General features: G+C 35.3%; 1 protein-coding gene across 2 annotated transcripts in view; it reads right to left on the bottom strand.

Annotated features, from left to right (window-relative positions):
• LOC115441237 (LIM domain and actin-binding protein 1) overlaps positions 1–24,487 on the bottom strand; it is a 41,082-nt gene extending 16,595 nt beyond the window's left edge. The window contains exons 1-2 of one of the 2 annotated variants that reach the window (XM_030165947.2): positions 24,374–24,487; positions 244–416 (exon numbers count right to left, since the gene is read on the bottom strand). In XM_030165947.2, the coding sequence (XP_030021807.2) occupies positions 244–405 (162 nt within the window). In that variant the 5' untranslated portion in view covers positions 406–416; positions 24,374–24,487. Of the gene's footprint in view, positions 1–243; positions 417–3,773; positions 3,874–24,373 lie in introns of those variants that run through there. The other variant, XM_030165946.2, reaches the window with a different exon arrangement.
• Positions 24,488–24,722: the final 235 nt, after the last annotated feature.

Genomic DNA, 24,722 nt, shown 5'->3' with positions numbered 1-24,722 from the left:
CCTATTACTTAAAAACTAGTTAAATTTACTTATATTTTCTGCCTAGCCAAATTTTATTAAAAATCCCAAAATCTGCTCGGCTTGTATACGAATCCAGAACATTCCCGAACAGTCCACACAAGCTACTAACATATCAAAGACCCCTTTTAAAACAACATACAAGTCTTTTATCTCTAAATGGGTAGACAAAGAAACAACATTATAGGCATTTAAAAAAATCTTTAATATAGTGAAAAATCTTACCACAGATATTGTGCCCTCGTCCTTATGCCGTCTGCTGGACTTGGTCTTCTTCTTGATCTGCCGCTCGGAGACCTGCACCTCCTGGTAGCTGCGCTGCACCCTCGACTCCGTCTGGATGAGGGTCTGTGACGCCTCCATCGTGGCGTTCGTCACTAAGGCCATTCTTTTGTGCTCTGCGAAAGAATATTTTACTTACTATTATTTTACTGGTGTTAGGTCTCTCATATGTGAGAGTCCGCCTGGGTAGGTACTACCGCAAGGTCTTTCTGCCGCCAAGCAGCAGTGTGTAGTAGTTGTGTTCCGGTTTGAAGGACCTTGTAGCTAGTGTAACTACTGGACATAACGACTCAACATCTTATGTCTCAGGATGGCGAGCGCAGTGGAACATCAAATTATACTTTGTAATTTAAGGTGTTGGATGGTGTTTCTACTGTTTATGAGCGGTCGTATCGCTTACTATGACGCGAACGGCAAGCTCTTCTCGTCATTCAAAGAAAAAAAAAAGAATATGGGTTGACTTCACTTATATTTCAGCGTTTAGTTGTAGAAACTAACATCACTCCTTTCTGCCTTTTTAGTGATAGGCAGAGAGGAAGCTGACAGGTATAATACACGCATTTCGCCAGATGTGCTACTATCATCTTACTTATTTTAGACTGCGTGGCGAAGTTGTATTGTGTACACAGTATGACACTGGGTCCTGGGTTCGAATCCCGGGTTTAGCAGCGGTATTTGGAGTTTTCTGTTCAGTATTAGCCCGGAGTTCGGAATTTCTGCTCGATATGGCGATAGGCTCGCTATCACATCATGAGGCGGAGCAAAAACATCGAAAAGTGGGTTCCCTAGTAAACCTACCTTTGCTTAGACTTTCGCGGATAAAGGCGTGATGTGTGTGTTTTTTTTAGACTACAATTTCAATTTTCTTGATTCGTTTTCAGTTCATATTTGCTACATATTTAGTCAGTAAGAAAATATTTCGCATTTTCCGTAAAAACTTAACACGATGGAAAGTAATGAATTTGCAGAATATGGTAACGTGTGCGTTTTCTATTCCCCATACGGGCACGATACGAGGAAGTGGTGACCGTCCGCGGCACGCAAAAAACACACGCCACAACACGAATAAATTACTGTATCAACAATACAATCTAGGGGCCGTTCAGGTATTATAATAAAATAATAAATAATATCAGCCTTGTATTATATCCTTGCCCACTGCTGAGCACGGGCCTCCTCTACTACTGAGAGGGATCAGGCCTTAGTCCACCACGCTGGCTTAGTGCGGATTGGTAGACTTCACACACCTTCGAAATTCTCAGATGTGCAGGTTTCCTCGCGATGTTTTCCTTCACCGTTAAAGCGAACGATAAATTCACAAAGAATACACACATGATTTTTTTTAGAAAAGTCAGAGGTGTGTGCCCTTGGGATTTGAATCTGCGGACATTCGTCTCGACAGTCCGTTCCACACCCAACTAGGCTATCGTCGCTTATTGTTCAGGTATTACGTAAACTAAATAGCTAAATTAAAGAACCCAGCTCCACCCCATCCTCTTGCCAACAAAAATAAGAAAAGACCTTACTCGTCACCCCTCTCCTAAATTTATATTAGCATAGATATAGTATTTACAGATACTGTCCAATTTTATATATATCAATATATTTAATAATTGCTGACGTAATCATTGTTGAAACCCCCCGTACTGCATGTCATCGAAAATAAACAATGCGTACCCTGGTGTTTATGATATACTCGAATGATTTCTAGAGTCATTTTAGGTAGGCAGGAATTTGATGCCACAGATGATTCGCTAAGATCATTTTCATACAATGACGATTTCATCTCATAATGTATCGCACCCTTAGAACTAACTAAGGTGACCTAAATCAAAAAAAGACGATTTGCGGGAGTTACGTCGCCGTAATTGAAACACAAGAAGAAACAAACAAGATAATTAAGTTTAGAGATAAGAGTCAATGATTATATGTTTCAATTAATGTAAGTCAGTTCTCTGCTTGTATTCGGCGTGGACGGTCGAGTCCACCGGGCTTTTCTTTTACATGTAATAATATATTTTAAAATCAAATATATTCTAGCATTTTAACACTTTTTAAAAAGCCCGAATCGCCACGACGAAATATAACTCGGGAAATAAATAAAAATGTTTGAAAATAATGTAAAAGGTAGTGAGTTGGGCGGTCGCGGAGAGTGGGAATATCTTTTTTTATTCTACAATTTTGTCTTTTTCTCGTCATAGGGTTATAGCATGCTTTGGAAGGTGGTTTTTTAACAAAATCACAAAATATATAAATGTTGAGATAGACCACTTAGTTCTAAGGCTGTGGTATGTATGTAAAGGAATCAACAATTTTGACGAACAAATTATACAACAGTCTTACTCATAAACTGTAATAGCTGTCGAAAACGTCACCGGTTTCCTAGTTTAAACCTTATTAAGAGATAAGATGGCGGGTTTTGACTTACAGCTGATCGAGTAAATTTGTATTTTAACTAAGCATAGGTTTGCGATTTTTTTTAAGACTGATTATGTGTATCAATACATGTGAATAATAGAGAAAGGAAGAGACTAACGGAGATGTCACAACTGACTCATGACGGGTGAAATGTAATACAATATTGAGTTTGAATAAAATCAGTTCTCGGAGAGAAAGTGCAATAAAAAGCAATGTTAATAGTCTGCCAAAACCAGTAAAGATATTAAAAACTGTTACCATTCTACAAGCTGACATGTTTTGTTGTTTGAGATGATTTTTTGTCGCAATGAGAAGATAAATAAGGTATTTGCCTATGTTTGACTTTATGCATTTTTAACATGAAACAGCAATTAGTACAAAAAAGAAATCCTTCTATGCCAAGAGCATTCAAATTGAATAAGAAATGAGGCAATAATTTAAATTTCAAATATTGCTACGTGCTGAAGTGGATGTTAAGTGGGAATATCGCTCCATCTCTTTCATTCGTACGCATTATAATGCCCACTGACGTCACATGCAAGTATTTTGTCCCTTTTCTGCTTTTTGACACTCGCCCCTACTACCTAAATGCAATGGCTCATAACTTGCAGACTTTTCATGATTTCTTCTATTTAAGAATTTATACGACGGTAATATTTTATAAAATTTTAAAATAAAAATAAGTCAAATACTCCATTATAACAATAATATGTTTATACAGAGTTCGACAATGTTATAATTTTCCAAACTGTTATTTTAGAAGTAAAGATTCTGTCTTTCCATCATTCAGATGTTTTTAAGAATATCTACAAAAGAGTTATTCAAATCTTGTTTATGAATAAAGGCACTGTATTTTGAACCTTAAACCTCATTTGCCAAAAATATACGGATATTTATCATAATCCCAACACCGCGAAGTACAGCCTTCACTAAATCACCAAGATTCAGCGCGAAGGGAGAGGTAGTGTATTCATTAGATCACGAACTTTAGAATGTCCATAGCAACCTTACTCTAATTCTATCCGAAACACATAAGAATATATTAACTTATTTACCAAAAGAGTTTTCGACAGCAACACCCATTTTGTACACAAAATATCACAACACTATCACTATATATCACAGACAATTTTCCTCCAGCACTTGACTTCAAATAACGACGAAATCCTGAAACATCCCCATTTATACACACAGAATGAGTTGAAAACCAAAAATTACAATTACTCAGCCTTGACTAACTCAAGTACGTGTCCATGACACAAATACCGAAAATATTTAGAATATCGTGGGAGACGTAAGTCATTTTCAGTCATTTAGTGCTGAAGTCAACAAATGTATCATTTTCGGTCATTATGTCAGGAATGACAGAGCAGGAATGGAGGCGTGGTGTTATTTTTTGAGTAAAATTGCTGCAGTACGCCAAATCTATGTACAGTTTAGCTTCGGTAGTAATGAAGGGATAATGTGTTAGGAAACCCCAGAGCGTTCTCTCGTGCGTCGAAGACGGCTGCTGCAAGGGTTTAGTTCCTACTTTGATATAGGATTTGGCATAATCCGTCACGATTCTTGGGATCTTGAATGTATTTAATATTTCCATCCGAAAATACAAGTGCAAACAATGAAGACAAGCGAGGGCCGTTGCATCGCTCTTGCGTCGCCGTTTATGCACCATCTATTTCTTAACACTCGGGCCATGCTTAAATTTATGGAAGTTGACTATCCCGATTTAATGCGTGTTTTGGAAAATGGCCGACTTTTTTGGTAAGTTTTTTTTATAACATCTGCCTCGGTGGCGTAGTTATATTATGGTACGACTGCAGTGCTAAGGTCTCGAGTTCGACCCTCAGTTTAGACAAAGTGATATTGGATTTTTCTACTATCAGTTCGGAGTCTGAAATCTGTACCCGATATGGAGATAGACTCGCCTCCTATCGCATCATGGGACGGAATACACGGAGACACCAGTTACGCCTCGGCCTACCTTTTCGTGGATTAAAGTGTGTGTTTGTGTATGTTTTACGTGAAGATGATTAAAATTGTAAATGTTAGTCACGTTTGTCAATGTAATGGTCAGGCCTGTTGGCTGTTACATCTAAATTGTTCAGAGTTCGAATCAGTCGCCAATATTGCGTAAGCGTAGTCGGGAGTGGAACGTAGTGCCGAGACGAATATCCACAGGTTTAAAACCTAGTGACACGTATCTCTATCTATATCTGCCTATTCTAGTTATATTTGTATTCTTTATGAATTAGGGGTTGCTTTAATTAAGGAAGAGATTGTGAGGTAAACTGTATGTTTGAGAAGTTCTTTATAAGAATTACGAGGGTATATGAGTCTGCCAATACCACCAGGCCAGCGTGACGGACTAAGACCTAATCCTCAATAGCAGAGGAGATTCGTGTCCAGCAATAGAACAGTATATAATACAGGGCTTATTATTATAATATAGTAGGATAAGCATAAGTTCAGAAGAGAGTGAACACCAAATAGATGATTTAGTACCGTTTTTGGCTACTCCTTCAAGGATAAAATAGTATATATGTATTTTATGCAATGTCAAATTTTAGACCATGATTTAATGTTTTTTGTTTACTCATTGTCAGTGGGCTGGCCGTGGGTGGGGTGCAACGCCAAGGGGATTTGGCAATATCCCAATGTGAATTTCTTATATTTGGAATATTCGTATATTTTTTTGTAAAAATGCAGTGTCAGTAGGTCAGTGGTTTTGGATACATTTGAATACATCTCCACCGCCGCGATGTTGTGTTTTAAATCATTTTTTTAATGTTGTGGAATTTGATTTTCGGAATGAATGTTCTGCCTAAGTTGTTTTTTTAATAAATATACTTATTGGTTAATCCGGGACATAACAAATGTGTCAAGCATTCTTCCGTTCAACGGTTTAGGCGTTTACTTCTAACAAACATTTTTACAGGTGGTAGGTCTCACATATGTAAGAGTCCGCCTGGGTAGGTTCCACCGCAATGTCTATTTCTGCCGCCAAGCAGCATTGTGTAGGTTTGAAGGACATTGTAGCCAGTGTAACTATTGGACATAATAAAACTTAAAACCTCATGTCTCAGGATGGCGAGCGCGGTGGAATACCAAACAATACTTTGTAATTCAATGTGTTGGATGGTGTTTCTACTGTTTACGGGCGGTCGTATCGCTTACCATCAGGCGAACGGCAAGCTCGTCTTGTCATTCAAAGCAATGGAAAAAAACCTTTTAAACACCTACACAAATTCAATTTATATTTTTACCCCGATAATATAATTGAGTTACCGATAGCAAGAACCCCTGGCGATGTAACCCTCCCCCTCCCAAAATACCTTTTCTCAAGGGATAAAGGCATGATCCCACGTGACAGTGTTATTTGATTTAACAAACACGTATTTGTATAGCCGGTGACATAATTCCGCAAGTCAGTTGTCAGTGAAGCGCGGCGGGATTTGAACTCTTGCCATCGCGCCGCGTGCGCAACACTGACTCACCGTGCAATACGTTTCGACACACGACAGGAATATTTCATTGATTTCCTAGTGTATTGCGTTCGTTTCATTGTCACAGCGTAGCGTATTCTGGCTTCCTTAGTTCTACATTATAACGATAACTCAAAAATACACATACAGTTACACTTATTATCCCCGAAGGGGTAGGTAGAGACGCAACTGGTGCGACCACTTTTCGTAGTGTGTATTCCGACCCACGTGATAGGGGGCGAGGCTATAGCCATCGGGCGCAAATTCCAGACTCCGGGCTGATACTGAGTAGAAAAAGCCAATGTCACTTTACCCGACCCGGGGATCGAACCCGAGACCTCAGTACTACAGTCGTACCGTAATACAACTACGCTAGCGAGAATTAAGAAACAAAATATACATTAATTACTCGAAATTTAACAAGCCTTTTAATGCTTAAATATTATGAATGACCTTAACACATATATTGACAAAAGTACAGTTTCTACTGAGCTTATGACATCTGAGGTGGGCGGCAAATGTATATCAGACATAAATACAAGTTTATTCGAATGGGGAAACTCGAACATTTAATTTTGTTATCTGTATAACGAATCCAGAAACCAGTAGGTAAAATTATACTTACATTAGTACTAGAAAAAATAGATCATAAACAATAAACGTATTTAAAATTTAAAATACAATTCTATACAATTACAACGTGTGGTAAAAAATTCAATACTATACGATTACAACCGGTAGAAAGCTAAAACTAAGATACCCATAAAACAAAAATAGCATATTTAATTTATGTTTTCATTAATATTTTTACATCTAGCCACCCCAATCCAACTGTCAACGAAAATTGTTTACCATCGCTCGGGAGATTTCGTCCGAGACGTAGCAACACCAAAAAGTCAATTTTCTAAATATAAACCGCGTCCCAATTAAAGACCGGTGGCTTGTAACCCGACACTTTATTTTTTATTAAAATCTGAAACAAGGGTATTTACATCGTAAGGATAAAGCATGATTTATAATTATATACGAATTTATAAATTTAACGACATTTAGATAATGAAAGATTTCGATGCAAATTAAACTATGAAAATTACTATATAACATTTGCTTGTATAAAAAATATTATATAGTAATTTTCATATTTATAATAATATCGTAATAAATAACGTATACTTAAGTTTACATATTATGCAAATTTAACTTATGTTTCTCATGTATAAAGTAATTTTGCGTTGGTTTTTTACCGTTAAATGTGGAACAATGGTAATTGTTAAAAGAAACATGAATAGGGCAGAAAGGATACGGTTGAAAAATTACATATTCAAAACTGTTTTAATTTACTCTTTGTGTGCCTAACTATATTTACTATATAATATAACATCTATAATAAAATATACTTTCAATTATTTTGTTTCAAATGGTTATTCAAAGAGGCAATAAACACACCGAAAAAAAGCTCATATAAAACTGATTTATTTGTGGAATATTTTCTTCAGTGCGTTTCTCCTCTAGTTTATATTTAGGGCTATAAAATGTTTATTGTGTCAAAAACTTGTGAACGCGCGTGGAGATGATGTCAAACGCGAAATAACATCAGGGCCCTTATTCTGTATGATAGTGTAAACGCGTAACGCGGCCGTGTCATGTTATCTTCGAGAAATGTGTGTGGAATGGTATTCTGTAAGCCAAATCTCTATAGTACTAAACATGATGGGTTGTGTTACGTGCTTGTTACGCACTGTCAAAATAACGTGCGGGATAGAGAATAAGGCCCCAGGTAAGTCGGATAATATAACTATGAGTACAGAGATCACGTAAAAGTCATTTTACAATGAAAAATTATGATAGCTAATCACGTATATTTGTTCAACGGATTTGTATGAAAATTTGACGCACATTAATTACGTGTTGGATATACATATCAAAAGCTTTAAAGGCAATCATTTCTAAACGACAAATATACCGAAAATGAATTATTGATATAATTTATAATCGATTATTTTTCTGCGTCATTTGATCTAGGTTTTGTAGGTCTAGGACAATTTTGATACCATTAGACTATATTTTTATAAAAATTAAAAGTTGAATTGTTATGAATTTTCATTAAAATCAATACTTTAACGCAATCTACTCAAAAATTTACTGATTGTCTTTCAAGTCGATATGGACCCAGTTTCATTCCAGAAAAATGCATTTTAGGTTTTAGGTCGGGTTATTAATTTATCGCATGTGGGGCTGAAATCAGAAGCTAACATAGTTTAAAAAATCTTCCAATGTAGAAAAATATTATTAATTTAAATTTTACTTTCAAAAGATTCACGAAGTCTAATTACTTTTCTAGATTTCCAAGAACGTTTATTTTTACCTACGACAGAATTAATTCGCAGGAAACACGGGTGTTGTTTTGCGAGTTACGGATTGCGACATCACGGCTTCAATAGAAATGACACCGTTTGGATTGACGGATTTTTTGGGCAAATATCTTTATATTCTTTTCTTTGGTATTTAAAAATACGTGTGCAGTCGTATGGGAACTATTGAATTTATTTACCAATATATAATTTTTTTTGCGTATTTGTGTACAAAAAAAATGCAACAAACTTTTTTTTTCATAAAACATTTTTGATTAGATTAGTTCATAACTTTTCGTAATCTTACAAAATCGTTTAAAATATTAGATACCTCTTTCTATATTTTTATCAATTATTTTAAACCTTGTGCGTAGCTACCGTAAAATGTGGAAAAGCATCCGCAATTGCTCGGCGATGTAAATATTAATTCAAAGTATAGATCGTGTCAGTGAAGAGATCTTTCTTATTAGTTCGCGACATAGGTATTATGCAAATAAAAAAAAAGAAGTTTAATTGAAAACAATGTTTGAATAAAGCTTCGATTGCATCGTCTTCTACAATTTCATCCCAACTGATCAAAATTAAAAATTCACAAGTACATCTGGAATCAATTTCAACACGTCGGTAATGCGCGTATGTTACACGTGAATTCGCTGTGTTTACAGTATATTTGGCTTTTGAGTGGGCGTGCGAATGACGTGGCTTATTAAAATGTTCGCATCTTAGAATATCCACGCAACGTCTAAACCTAAACTGTGGAGATGGTATTGAAATTTCATTGTGCATTCACCTTTATACTAAATTCTTTAAATTTCCTTTATGAATTAACAAAGGTTTACAATATTAACATTTCCGTAGTTGTGTTTATATAGTAGGGGTATCGGAGGGAGGGGGGAGGCTGCTATTTGATACGTAGCTCGCCCCTACTGTACTAAGAATGAGCATAGATGTTAAAACAGTTGTTATGTCAACTATATTTCCGCCCCATGACTTGATAGGCTTGCTGCTATTATGAATTGTACAAATTTAACCTAGGAATCCAATCAGTACCTTCTTCTTTCTTCTACTACGAAGAAAACGCTGTTTTCGAAAACTGGTAATTAAATTACTGCGTTGAAATATCCAGAATAAAGCTTATTTTTCTTTGAAATATACCAGAATAAAAATCACGCCAAAATCAGTTCAGTCCTTTCGGACACCTATACGACTCAATATAAAATTTATAAATACATTCTCATTTCATTTACTCGTTAGTTTGTCGTCCAAGACAATTGAATTATGACTGACCGAAGCGGCCACGATAATGTTTGTAACCTTCCCAGTACGTTGATACTGTCCACGACATTGAACTCCAGCCAGCTCTTGATTCCTCTGAATTAAGGTCACATCTGGAAATTTATCATATCATTGCACATTCTTCGTAAATCTATGAGGTCTTGCAAATGCCAATGCGCCAAATTGCCAATTCCCGTACACAAGAACAAAATGAATCTATTTAAAAAGTAGTTTTGCTCGGGGAAAATTTTAAATAATATTTTCAAAAGATAATGACGTCTCTTTACTTAGTAAAACATTGAATCTAGACATACATTTGATGTATCTAAAATGTGGTGAACTATAGTTATTTTCTATTTGTATGCAATTATGACCTTTACTGTCTACCACTCAAGCTTTTAGTTGCTTAATCAAGAGAACCCTTAGAAATTCTTTGCCCTTTTCGAGTTAATCAAAACCTAGTCATTCATTAATATTGGAATGAAGTGATGAAGCTCTTTCTATAGCATTACAAAATAATTCGTTTTGTAGCAATATATTGTATTAACTATACTAGCTAAAACTAATGTGAAGATGTTTGTAGTTGGAACGAGGAAAATAAAGATTAATTCTTATTTTGATACGTACAGGTTACAACGTAATTCAAAGATATTTGGTATTGTTGTTACTTTTATTACAGGTTATTTGCTTAAGGTGAACTCTACAAAAAAAAATAGTACATTATTTTGATTCATACAATGCAGTTCGAATATAATTAGTTAGGCTCAGTTTTATTACCGGCTGCCTGGTTCCAGGAAATAGACATGGAACGCAATATCCAAACAGGAATCTAGGCCCGATCAAATATTTTCGGCTCATATGAAAATTAAAAACAAGACTGATATGTATTACAGTTAATGACAATAACATCGCAGTTGTTAGTCAATGTCGTAAACAGGTCTATAACAAAATAATGGTTGCGTAAATAATTGTAACGTTAAGAGAAATGGTTTGGTCGCGCACGAATCTCGATTACTAACGCTCTGTTTCCCCGTAACTATATCGTTTGCTTCTCACGATACTTACTATTATATTTTCTATTGTAATACATTTGTTACTTTCCTGTATACTCTTGGTTCCTGAATATTTTTTATCTGGGAAACACAAAAGTATTTAAGCAAAAAGTAAATTTAACGATAATTAAATTATTGCAGATATTGCTGACGCGTATTGTTTTCCTTCCCCAAATAAGTGACTTTTAGCTGCGTAGGATCCACCATTGTCCCATCCTTAACATCAAGCAGTATTATATTATTAAGTTGTTCTTCAACGGCCATTTTCAAAAAACAACCTCAATCGCTTTTTCGATCTATCTTAAATAGACCAATCAGCGCAAAGGTTGTTTGGCAAGCTTATTTATGATTCATTTAGGTTTGTTCTCGGCGTCGGATTGAATATTGAGATCGGGATAGTATTTTTTAAAACAGCTGTAAATTATATTGCAGTTTATGCGTTATTAGGACACAATGTAAATTAATAATGCCACATAGTATTAATATTGAATGCAGTCAAGTTAAAAAACTGTACTCCTCTTTACGCACCACAGACCAATAAGCTCACTTTGACTAAACCAAGGAACTATCGGACTCGAATGACTGCCACATCAATAGAAATTAGAATAAGAGACAATCCAGTAAGCAATAACCGCTGACATTTCAATGAACTCAAATGGCAACTTTGCCCGAGTCGGTATTGATAAAGATTTGCACCTGGGACCTTTTGGCAGCCATCCCGAGTACCTAAAATAAGACACGAACTAACTTCATAATAGAACTAGTTCTTAGTACCGCGTGCAGTAGGTTTAAAGTCTATTTGCCCTTTCTTGTGATTTATTTCTGAGAAACATATAAATACACATTAATGACCCCAAAATGTACAAATCATGTGCTGGATATAAACTGCAATAAAAGTAACTAAGGTTTTAGAATGACCAAAACAAAAATCTCAAATCCTTAAATCAGTTTATTTTGCCATCTGACTCAATCCAAAACCATTCGCATCACAAGTGCTTATGTTCTTTGATAGCTAAAATAAAAAACAGAAGGTCTAATAATTTCTCCACTGATAATTTTCGTTTTGTAAGATCGTCAGGGGACCCATAATTCGTTCAGCAAGCGTTAAAACATTAAATCGTTATCTTATACTCGGATGGCGTATTACAGCTATTAAAATCACGTGGATTCCATAAAACTTTGTACGCGAAGTAAACTTAAATCGTACGCAAATTCACAATCGAAAGGACAAAGTATTTTCGTCTTGATAAATTGCTAGAGCCGTGCCAAATTCTCACTCATTTGGTTCAGTATTTATGACATGATTTAGTAGTAAACAAAATTTACAAATAGTCCTGGTCTATAATATGTTTAAACGAAAAATAAACTTTAATAGGTTGGCTTTAAATTACGAAATAATATATCATAAATACATACTGCATGATATAAATACTATATTACATATAAAAATTACAGGAAGAAAAACCAATACAATGTATAAAAAAATCGCGTTAAAATGCGTTACCCCAAAATCGGGGTAAATTCTGCCACGCGGCAACACCAACGCACCTGCAGTTATGCGCCCGCGCACGCGAGTTCCTATTGGTTAATTTTAACACGAAGCTGTTATGTCACAGACAATAGTCGGACACTCCATTTGGCCGGTTTAAAATATAACCGATGCATTTCCTGGTTGTTCTCATGTCTTGATGGTTTTGTAGTCGCCTAGTAACAGTTAACTGCAGTTGGGTCGTTTTGATGTGTTTATGGGTCATGTTATGGGGTTTCGTTGTTAATATCTATGTTTTACGATCTTAATTTATATCGATGACTAATGGTGGTAAGCACAATTTTCTATGAACACTCACAGTGTCAGAGCAATTGCGTGCTTACTCTGATTGAAAAGATTGGAATATATTTTTGGTCTATGAAAATCTGATCGAAATGCAACAGATAAGTCTAAGTTTACAAACTTTGACAATACATTTTATATGTCAGCTCTACATAGTATATTTTACGATAATTTTGCCGGCTCTTTTTATAACCTGGTGTGAAGAAGTCCTTGTATACTTCTCCCCAATTTTCTCGTGGTACTACCACCCTATCAAGCCACATGAAGTGGCAAAAACAGCCACGCTACCAAGCTATTTAATTGTTAGAGATGCTAATGCGATGAAATGGAATCAGTAATTATCGGACAAATAGTTGCGTTTAGCCACGCGCTAATGAACGCCCGAAGATATCGTAACTGGAGTAATTGGAAAATTGATTGATATCGGTTATGTTTCTTGTTAAATAATTGTGTGCTGTAATTGTTTGAATGATTTATAAGACGGTTTTTGTTGGTATTTATAAGAGTAATAGTCTATTTTAACTTAATGACGAGGGCAATCTATGAGAAATCGCATCAAGGTTCCTCGCACCTGAAATTAATATTATTTTATATTAAAAGTCAAGCGGTGTACTTTTTCGGAAAAGAAAGCAGTTAGTTGATCCACAACTTGACCTATTTGTATACCATATATCATCCAAAGAAACTCAGAGGTTTTCATGTTATGCGTTAATAAACATCTTCCGAACTCAAATTTAAAGCATAAAAGGAATCAACAAAGTCATCAAAATCTTGGATAATGTTATACATGACATTGGCGAAGGGTGATATATAGGTACTACGAATATGCATAAATGTGGTCTGCAAATCTTTAAAATGATAATAAGATTTTGCATAAGTTACGAAAGGCAAGCCGCCACGAATCGGATGATATCAACAGTTCACCACTGACATGATTATGGAATCAGGAGTCATTTTTCGTCGATCAATCCGAAACGATATGAATGCTTATCTAACTACACTAGATATGCGGCAACCCGACACCTCGCATCCTCGTGCCGACCACACAGCCTATATCAGGCCAGATGTCACTGCCTTATACTTAAGAATTATCTAATTATCTATATGACGTCACGATGAGGATAATGTTGGGTTCCTGTCCACTGGGATTAGTTTATGATAAATTAGTGAGGTGTGAAACTGGATTGGAATGAGTCAAGCCTGCATCTTAGGTCAAACCCTCTGTGAGAAGCTTCTTTTTGGAATTCTATCTACTGGCATGAGGCTATGATAAATTGAAGGGATACAGGATGAAATGAGCTTCAAGTGAGTCATTCTATAGGTATTTTATGCCACATTAATAACCTGATACTAGATACAACTGTTTAAAATAAAACTGGCGAGATCTAGAATAACAGAAGAGATCTATACACTTGCGTTAATATTAAGGAGTAAGCTAGATATCTTCGGTAACGCCGACAAATCAGGAGTCAAGTGCGTCTTACAATGTTATTGCGGTTATCATAATTCATTCAGTTCTCTAGAGTTATATCATCTCAGTGGTATGGTGGTATTCCGATTTGGGACAAATAAAAATTGATTTTGATTAAACATAACTATGATGAATTTTGCTTTGTGGATTTGGATGTTACAGAAAAAGCCTTTGAACATGTAGATACTTCCAGCACAGGTTTTTATCGGCGTGACGTCAGAACTAAGGTCTAGTGTTGGTATTATAAAATATAATTACTTATAACAATCTTCCCATCTTCATAAGGCTGTTCAGAACACGTTGAAATGTGAGCTCGTAAAAGCGATCAATACATTTCTCGAAAGCATGATTCACGCTAAGGAATTCTGCAAGCCATAACTAAAGAAACGTTTGGTCGGTGACGTCACCGTCAATTCGCTGGAACACCTGGATAGGGTGGTTTGTGTTTTGTACTTAATGCTAGCCCCTCTCGTGTGACTGTTGATTCGAAATAAGTTACAACTCACACAATATTTTTGCAGGTTTTGGTCTATTTGGGTGCTAAAGGACATTGAACTTCGTTTAGGGTTTTCTGCGTTATGTCTAAGAAATACTCAATTATCTTCAAATGAGTATAAACGAAGTAGGATCAAGCAGCAAATAATGCAAAAAAGAGATGTGAAAACAGTACCAAAATTGGTTGAAAAATGGTAGAAATTAATATTTTATATAAGGCATGTGGCTGTGGCGACATCTTTCTCCTTTAGGCTTCCATATTACAATGATGGTGACGTTATAATGTACTTCATTTATCCCGTATGTTATGCGGGATGATTGAAGTAAATGAAAGTCAAGTCAGTTTTCAAATTTTTATACCTGATTATAAAATTTGAAAGACTTACAATTATAATTAATTAATCACAATTAAACAATTTAAGGGCGATCGTATCGCTTACCATCAGGCGAATGGCAAGCTCCTCTCGTCACCCAAATCAATAGAAATAAAAGCATATTTAAACTTCATTTTTAATTTGTATCCCTTATTGTCATTTGATTTTATTAAATTTCCTGACCAGACCTCTCTCCAGAACTCCGGTCTGTACAATAATTATCAACGAGGTACACTCATCGGCCGCAAATTTCATATAAAAAATATACGAGAATGAGTCAGATGTGGTGTTTTGTTGTTGTGTACTAGTTATTTTGTTGTCTGGAATCCTTTTAGTACCTTTTAGGACTACTAAAGGCTTTTAGATTCATTTTTAAGACCAAACGACAACCCTCTTCGGATAGCACAATAAATACTAGCTATGAACTGACTTGGAGTTCGAAATAATCCACGATTTCACTTAACAAAGCTAAGGAAGCAATTGCGAAAGGCCGTACAAAAAATTTCAAACGTTGACCACGGTAAAAGTAATGGCAGTTAGTTTTTTCTTGGACATGCTAATGCTCGCGCATGTAGGTCACGCAACGAGACAGCCACTACTGTTGTTTTTGTTGCGTTCCTGGAGCATTATTTAGTTAATAACATTCTTAAACTAAGTTTAGACTAGTTGTTGCAGCAATATATTCCTCAAGTACTTCCACATTCATCAAATATTGAAAAAAAAAATACAAAATTCAAAGCTAGTTACCTGCTTCAACAAAAACCTTTCGATTTTGTTCAGAAGAGAAAAAAACAACCAATACTTAGTGAAATGGCGACGTTTAATCTACATAAATTGCAAATAGATTCTCCAAATACAGCTTGATGAAATAAATAAAATACAAATACAATTCTGAAATTGCACATAGATTCTCCACTGGATAAAAATGACAATCGGTCGCGGCAAAATTTAATTGCGTTATGCTTTAGATATTCACAAAACATAACTGCCATCGAAAATTTAATAAGGTTTCCTTCACTCTGTTAATTCTTACCACCTCTGAGTCACTAACCGTTGTAACTGTTACCGACAAAATGAATGACGTACCTTAGACAGGTTCATTGACATTCATTAACTCTATATATTTCCTCTTTATGAGTAATTTGTATTAAGAGTAGATCTGGAGGAAGGTTTTTTAAGGTTCATAATACTATTTTCTTATATGTATAGACAGAATGCTCTACTTCTAAACAAGGACTAAGTTTTGAAAGGTTTGACTCGGGTTAAGTTTAAAATCTTAACCAGCTTTCGACTTTTTGGGTTAATCCAATAAAAAATATTGCGAAAACCGGTTAACCTATTGCCCCAATTAATGGATTCCACCCTGAGGCAATTCTTGTGCGCTTGGTCTTCAAACGGATGCAAGCCTATGCATAGGAGAACATTTGTCGTGGGCCGAGGCACACAGTCCAGTAAGTATACTTCTTGGTTTCAATGACAAATTGAGGCCTTAAAGTGCCTGTAATTTCCCTTCCATTTATCCTAGGCAGTTCCTAACCTTCCCTAAGTAAACTTTCTACTCTCCACCGAGCGTCTGCAGTCGCAAAATCAGGGAATTCCAATATCCAGTCCGCAGGTTTCCCCGATTTTGACTGCAGGTACGCTTACCAAAACAATTTGTATGGTAAACATAAAATATGTTCCGCTACAAGAAAAGAATCTAACTATAAAGATTAATAATAATAATAACAGCCCTGTATTATATACTGTCTCACTGTTGAGCACGGGCCTCCTCTACTACTGAGAGGGATTAGGCCTTAATCCACCACGCTGGTCTAGTGCGGATTGGTAGACTTCACACACCCTCGAAAATTCCTATACAGAATTTCTCAGATATGCAGGTTTCCTCACGATGTTTTCCTTCACCGTTAAAGCAAACGATAATTCACAAAGAAAACACACTTAATTTTTTAGAAAAGTCAGAGGTGTTTGCCCTTGGGATTTGAACCTGCGGACATTCGTCTCGGCAGTCCGTTCCACAACCAACTAGGTTATCGCCGCACAAATTGAAAATAAAGATTACCAAGTTACTTTGGTCCTAAAATATAGAGCATTACTATAAACAAGACAAATACAACAGATTCGAGCTATAACAAGCACTAATAACTCGTACGATAAGTCACGTACCAACACCGAATAATGTTTATAAAAACTAATCGGAGTTGACAATACACGTGTATTGTACGTGAATCAGCCGTGTTATGCCTTTGTGGAGACAAAGACAATATCGTGCGGTACTTTTTGCTGCAGACCAATTACTAGCCAGGGACCTTATTCGCTATGACAGTGTAGACTCGTAATTTTTGTTGGTGGAATAGTTTATATCCGTCCGGATAGTGACCACCGTACGTGTTAAAACCCGCCATAATAACCTAATGTATCGCGATCCGGGATCAGCCTGTGTATATCCGGCTTCAACAGGCCGGCATAATTGTGTCGACTGTCGGTTACCATCTCTCATCAGTCGACACTATATTGGACCCCACTCCACTTACCATGAAGTGTAGGGGCCAGGGGGTGACTTTACTGTGCCCATAGTAAAAAAAACACGTCCGTGTTCATTTATCTTCGTGAAAATTTGCGTGGAATGGTTCTGTACGCCAATTTCACGAGCTGACTAATTATGTAACGTGACATATATTTCATATTTGTTGAATTACGAAGTAATCGGTAACGCAAATACTAAAAAAATATATACCGTATGAAAGTAAAGAGAAACGCACTAAAATAAATATTAGCCAGTTCATAACAGCTTCGTAGAGGCGCCTTTTATTTTTTGAATAAAAATAAATTAATATACTTTAATATAACACAGTGAGATATATTTCTGGGATAAATATTTTGGGCGGGAGAAGTTGCCTATAGCAATCAGGAGTAGCTTTATATGAGAGAAAAAAAAATCAAAATCGATTTAGTAGTTCCTGGGCCCTTATTCTGTATGATAGTGTAAACGCGTAACGCGACCGTGTCATGTTATCTTCGAGAGATATGCGTGAAATGGTATTCTGTAAGTCAAATTTCTATAGTGCTAAACATGATGCGTTGTGTTACGTGCTTGTTACGCACTGTTAAAATAACGTGCGGGATAGAGAATAAGGCCCCTGAGGTAAGCTCGTTCAAACAAACTTCACCTTTACCTATACAGGGTCATTTTGACATTGCGTTACTAAATGAAACCACATATTCGTCTTCACCTTTGCTGACATTGTGCCCCAATTCATCCATAATAACTAATATTTTCACCAAAAATCCTGGTTTTAGTTTTTTGATTTTTTCATCATTTGTAGTTAAATGCGAATATGGCGTATGCGTGAGTGTATTTCTGACTGATAGTATGATGTTGCCGCTGCTACGAATTCTCTTATAATAATAGTGGTATTAGGGCGCGTAATATTTAAAATACTTTTTATTCATATTTATGTTGTTCGAAACTTACATTTTTTTATTCTACATCTACGGCTCAAGTAACTTATTATAGTATTATTTCTAAGTAGATAAGTATGTGGTTTCATTTAGTAACGCAATGTCAAAATGACCCGGTATATTAGTATAGATTTTATCTCCTACGTTAGGTAACTGTGGCCAGACCTTACACGTTAACATTAAGATAAAAGTCATTATTAATGCTCAAGACACATTCCACAGCGCATTGCTTCTCGATTAATCACAAACGAACAGTATCGACAATAACGTTTGAACCTAATTCAATTGGGTAACAATTGAGCCAATTGTCAACAGTACTAGATTGTAGTTAACTTATAATTTATGTTAACGGAACGTATTGAAAATAATTCAATATTTTTTTATTTCTTTGAATGACGAGACGAGCTTGCCGTTCGCCTGATGGTAAGCAATAGGATCGCCCATAAACAGTGGAAACACCATCCAACACCTTGAATTACAAAGTATTGTTTGGTATTCCACTGCGCTCGCCATCTAAAACATGATATGTTAAGTCTTATTATGTCCAGTATTACACTAGCTACAATGCATTCATTAAGTTTATTTGTTGTAAAATGTAAATGTTTTTCTACTCATTATCAGAGCGGAGTCTGGAATTTATGCTACATATGTCGTTAGGCGCGTACTATCGCATCATAAGACAGAATACACGCGGCGTAAAGTTGCGCCTCTGCCTACCCATTCGGGAGTAAAAGGCGTCAGTGAGTGTGAAATGTGTAATATGTATCTAAATATATATATATAACTCGAAGGTCACTGACTGACTGACATAGTGATCTATCAACGCACAGCCCAAACCACTGGACGGATCGGGCTGAAATTTGGCATGCAGGTAGATGTAATGACGTAGGCATCCGCTAAGAAAGAAATTTTATTCTTTCTACCCACAAGGGGATAAAATAGGGGATGAAAATTTGTATAAATCTTCTTAGATTTTCGACTGATTGAACTGAAATTAAAGATTGGAGCTACTATGATGAAGACGTTTGCTTAAATAGGATTTTGATAAATTCAACCCCCATGGGGATAAAATTAGTTTGAACCTATCAGTACCGGGAAAATATGTAGCAAGACTTTTATCATACAGTTGACTTTTATCCCGGAAAACTCCTTCACGCGGGCGAAGCCGCGAGCAAAAGCTAGTCAATAAATAAGTCACTGTTTGATATCGAATATATAAAGGCTGATCCCAGAATGCGACATACTTATGGGAACTATTACGGCGAGTTTTACATTTGTGTTCGGCTTTATTTGTGTATAACTTTCGTATATTTTTTTTTTTTTAAATATTAAGCCTTATTCACATAATTTTACGGTCTAATGTAGACAAAAAAAGTGAGAGAAATAATGAGAGCATTAAACTTTTAATTAAAAAGAAAAGGAATTAAAGTAATCAGTCCGAAAAGTAACGTGAACTTGGGGCCGGAGTGCGCATATGGCGGCCCAACAGACCATGAACAAAAAGAACATTAAGACGTTTCATTCAAACATTTTGTTTGTATTTCAAGTGCATGCTTATTATCCTTGGAAAGCGACGGGTGATGCAAAGTACTGTACTCTGCAGTAAAAATTACAGCTTTAAGAGAGAACAAAGCATATGATATAGATGAATATAACAGAAATAATTCTTTAGGATAAATTCAATCCATTATTTATTTATTTATTTACACTTTCTTGTACACCAGAGACATAGATCATGGAATAAGATAATAAAAAAAAGTACAAATGGCGGTCTTATCGCACAAGGCAATATCTTATGGACAATCATTATATCAGTCTAAGCTCAATGTAATCTTCGCTGTTAAGTATGTTTCTTTCCCGTGAAAGACTCGAGATGCAATTTTTCATTTATCCACTTAAAATTTTGGTTCCACAGCAGGCACAATCTTTGCCAAGAGTCTTGCCAAGATAACTACAGGTGGGCCTGAGTATCAAATAGGATCAAAGAAATTGTAATTAACACAGTATCTGGTTACTTATTACTGCAACATGTTTGTTTTGGCTCTGCTTTCTATGTTGGCATCTCTGGTAACTCGCGTTCTAATTGAAGAGCAAACTTTTAATTGCATGACCTGGATTCAATGTTGAAGCTAAGCACGTAGACTTTAAAAGAGGGCATTTCTTGATAATATATATCATGACTAGCTTTTGCTAGTGCCCGCGTGAAGGAGTATTCCGGGATAATTTTGTTTCCCGACTAACTTGATATGTATCGTTATATTATGAACAAACTACACCAAATCACTATAAATTACAGCCTATATGTTATTATGATGTATAATCAATATTACTGTAAAGTTTCATCCAAATTCGTTAAGTAGTTTTTTCGTGAAAGAGGAACAAACATACATCCTCACAAACTTTCGCATTTAAAATATTAGTAAGACAATGGACGACTGTACACAATCGTATAAGGTAAAGCATTCAAAAAGGGGAATAGGAATAAACTCAAGGGGTAAATAAAATAATTATATCTAACTACTCTAGACTAACTTATCAAATGGATAGCCAAATTATTTTGATGCGGATTAAAGTTGAGCTTCATCAGGTCATTTCGACCTAAATATTTTCACCCCAGATCACCTTACAAGTATCGAGAGTCCGCAGTAAGGGCCACGAGATCATTAGCCAGAATTACGAATAGCCACCGGTACTTGTGTTTTGTACTGTACATTACACACGTAATACAAGGTGGCACTAACAGCCTTTGTAGGTTACGATATAACGTATATAAACGTGGAAATGTATTGAGATACATACCTTACTTATATTAGAAAAGGGAAAATTTGTGTCGATGTTTGCATGTTTGTCAAAAGTAAAGGCAAAAAATATCGGTTCGGTTTTGAACGAAATTTGATAAGGAGATACAATGGTTTAACATATAACCTATTAATTTTTATCGAAGTCGTGGCAAAGTTGCTTTACTGACCCTGCTGTTAAAAGTAGTCAAGAGAAGTGAACCACAAAAGAAATATGATTTAATTATAGGTAATGTTAAATTTTTTTCGGAAAAATGTACAGTGGGACTTTTAAAGTGAAGTTTTCAAGTGAACGAATCCGCGAGCCATGGCTAGTAATATAACAGACAGCAACATCGGTAAGTTTCATAATATTAGTGTTTTCCGACAAAATAAACAGCGTCTGCGCGACGCCTTAAATCACGGATACAAACACGAAACTCAAAAGCTCGTTTTAACAACTCGCCAATAATTCCGCTGCCAACACAATTTGTTTATGCTACCATCAGACATAAATGTTATTCTGAACTTTGCAAGCCAAATGGGATGCTATCTTGAATTCCACTAGATAGAGGCCGTACACATGAGCCCGTATTTCCTATCCTGACGATGTACGTAATTTTCTAATTAATATTAATTAAAATGAAACTATTTGTCGGATTTTATCGCGGTTTTAAAATTATGATTTTCTCCAGTTTCGAAGATTTTGCAGCCTTCGTGGCTCCATTTCTACTTGCCCCCCTGAGAATAATAAATCAGCGATAAAATCCGAAAAATAGTTTATAATAATATTAATTATTGAATAATATTGCGTTGTTTCGATTTGGTTTCGTGTAGTCACTGTACCCAGGACAAAAATGATTAAGCGACGTATTTTTTTTTTATAGATCCTTAAACATAAAATATAGTCTTGATGTTTAGTTACCAACACTCATGAATAAGTTGCCCGACGTAAATAAATAGGGATTAGAGAGGTCGGTGATGTTTTGCTGTCCAAGAATTTTATTTACCATACAAAACACGTATCTGTAATTTTTTGAGAAAAAATGATACCACACATAACCTATTCATTTTGTAGACGGATATATCTACGTGGTGGCCCTACATGACGTCAGCAGCGGCATCATGTCGCGTTTAGTATCTTAAACATTAATTTCTGATAGCTCCTGTAAGTACAAGATAATGCACAAACAAACACTGTCATTAGTAAATGCATTCCGTTGTCGCAGGTTCGTTGCCGATAACGTAAATGTAACCTTTATCTGCCTATCTTTACTGACGAAAGTTAACTACGTCTTCATACGTTTTGATTTGTTGGACTCCAGTAATCTTGGCTACTGTAAAGCAGTAATATTAAGATTTTCGAGTAATTCAATTAAAAGGGCTTGACTTTTTGTTTTATAATCCTGTGTTAATCATATATATTGATTATAAAGCTCGCTTCTTATTGTAAGGGACCTAATACCGCTAGCGATATGTATGTCTACGCATAAAATACGGAAAACCGTGATACTAAGTAGGTACGTAATACCAATTTTTGCCGATTTTAAGGTCCCAAAAAAAAAGATAACTAATTAAGAATTCCACTATATGAGGATTTAAATTTTGAACCCTCCTTTTTGCAACACCCTGTGTGTCTATGGACACTGTCAATATTAGCATAAAAAAAATTATATAGCGCAATTCTTGTAACCTCGGAAAAGGCAACGCTTTATTTTAGATCCCATTGCGCAAATCTATGTAAATTGCGGTAACTCCAGTCCTTACATTAAAAAATGCGATAGTTGTAGGCAATATTTTCCTAGCTATCAATATTCCAACTAGAATATTGTTATACAATATTGTCCTATATTCTAATTATAGATGTAAATGTATTTCAATTTTTAAGGATAAAACTATACTTTAGTGTAATTTGAGTGACTAAGAAATTAAAAATTAAAAAGAAGTTAGAAGTCAATAGACTATATACAGAGAAAATTTTGAAATATTCAAAAACGAACAAAATCCATTAACAGCCTTGTAAGCAAAGCAGAGTATGTAGTATGTACCTCTCCCTAGTGTGAAGGGAACACATTATTTTGTCCTTTTCTTTCAGTTGTTTTCATTAGGAATGACATCATCAGTTAGTCTTTTTTTAAATTCAATTCAACCATAAACAACCACAATACCAAAGCAATAGCCAATAACCAAACATAAGGACAATGTAATGTAATGTTTTAATTATTTTTATTGTTATACAATGTATTTCTTTGTTAGCCACTGATTCAAAGAGCAGTAGAGTTAATTAATTTCTTATATTACATATCTGATAAAAATTTAAAGACAATTATATACAATTGGACGCACTTCTTTGTTCCAATGACATTAATGTCTTGAGTTTCAATGCAAGTATAATTTATTTATATTTACTGATGCAAAGGTCAGTGATTGTAAGTAATAATTGAATATGATTTGTTATATGTTCCGAGTTTAAATGATGAAAAAAAGGGTTTTACAATAGAATTTAAATGAGTATGTATTTGATGTATGATAGTAAAATTAAAGAATAATAATAGTACACTTAATATGTTAAACTACGATTAATGTTTCCAATCAGGCTCAAATAAGAATGCTTTAAATAAATTGTTAATATTAGAAAAAAAAACGCAAAAAATATTTAAAATTAGAAGTTATTTCATTGAAAGAGTATATTCGCTCAAGTATTTAGGTGAAGGTAAAACAATTGCTATTCGAAACACCTGACCATCACCTACTGACACATATACTGTGTACAGAAGATTGCCAATCAGTTTGACTATTTTTAAAAAATAGGAATACGCGAGTACGAGCAGTAAACTCGAACAAAATCGTAGCGTTCGCGCCAAATAAAACGAAAGAAAGGTTCACGACCCCATCTACGTAATAAGATCGGAACGCGCATGATACCGGCACAATGCTTTTATTTTCTAACTTTTTTTCTTTTTAAAAATAAGCCCTACACACATTTCCGGGAGTGGCGGGCACCGATACATACCCAGCTACATTTATCACACACATAAAACAATGTTTAAATGTAAATAAAGTATAGTTTAAGTCAATTACTTACAGTTTCCTTGTAATCACTACATAAAAATAAATAAAAACTCCGAACAACACACACGCTCACTTCGTCCACTACTCCACTGCGAAATGTCAAACTTCTCCTGATTCAGTGTTGCTCGAGCAAAACATTATTAACCTCAGTTTACACTACTTTAATGTAAATATTGCTAAATATAAAAATGTTTACGATGCAATTGAAATAATAATCAATTAAAGAATACGTTATAAATTGTGTTTATGTTTATTTCTTGCCTTATAGTATTATTTAAGCTTTATGTCGTATGAAAACCGCGCAGTGTTGCCAGAAAGACATACAAATATACCGATTAGTGGTCACCTCTCACGGAATTCTT

Source organism: Manduca sexta, chromosome 3 (genome assembly GCF_014839805.1).
Source record: "Manduca sexta isolate Smith_Timp_Sample1 chromosome 3, JHU_Msex_v1.0, whole genome shotgun sequence".
Taxonomy (NCBI): domain Eukaryota; kingdom Metazoa; phylum Arthropoda; class Insecta; order Lepidoptera; family Sphingidae; genus Manduca; species Manduca sexta.
The sequence above is the reverse complement of the archived record's forward strand: the minus strand, read 5'-3'. Positions and strand labels throughout refer to the sequence as shown.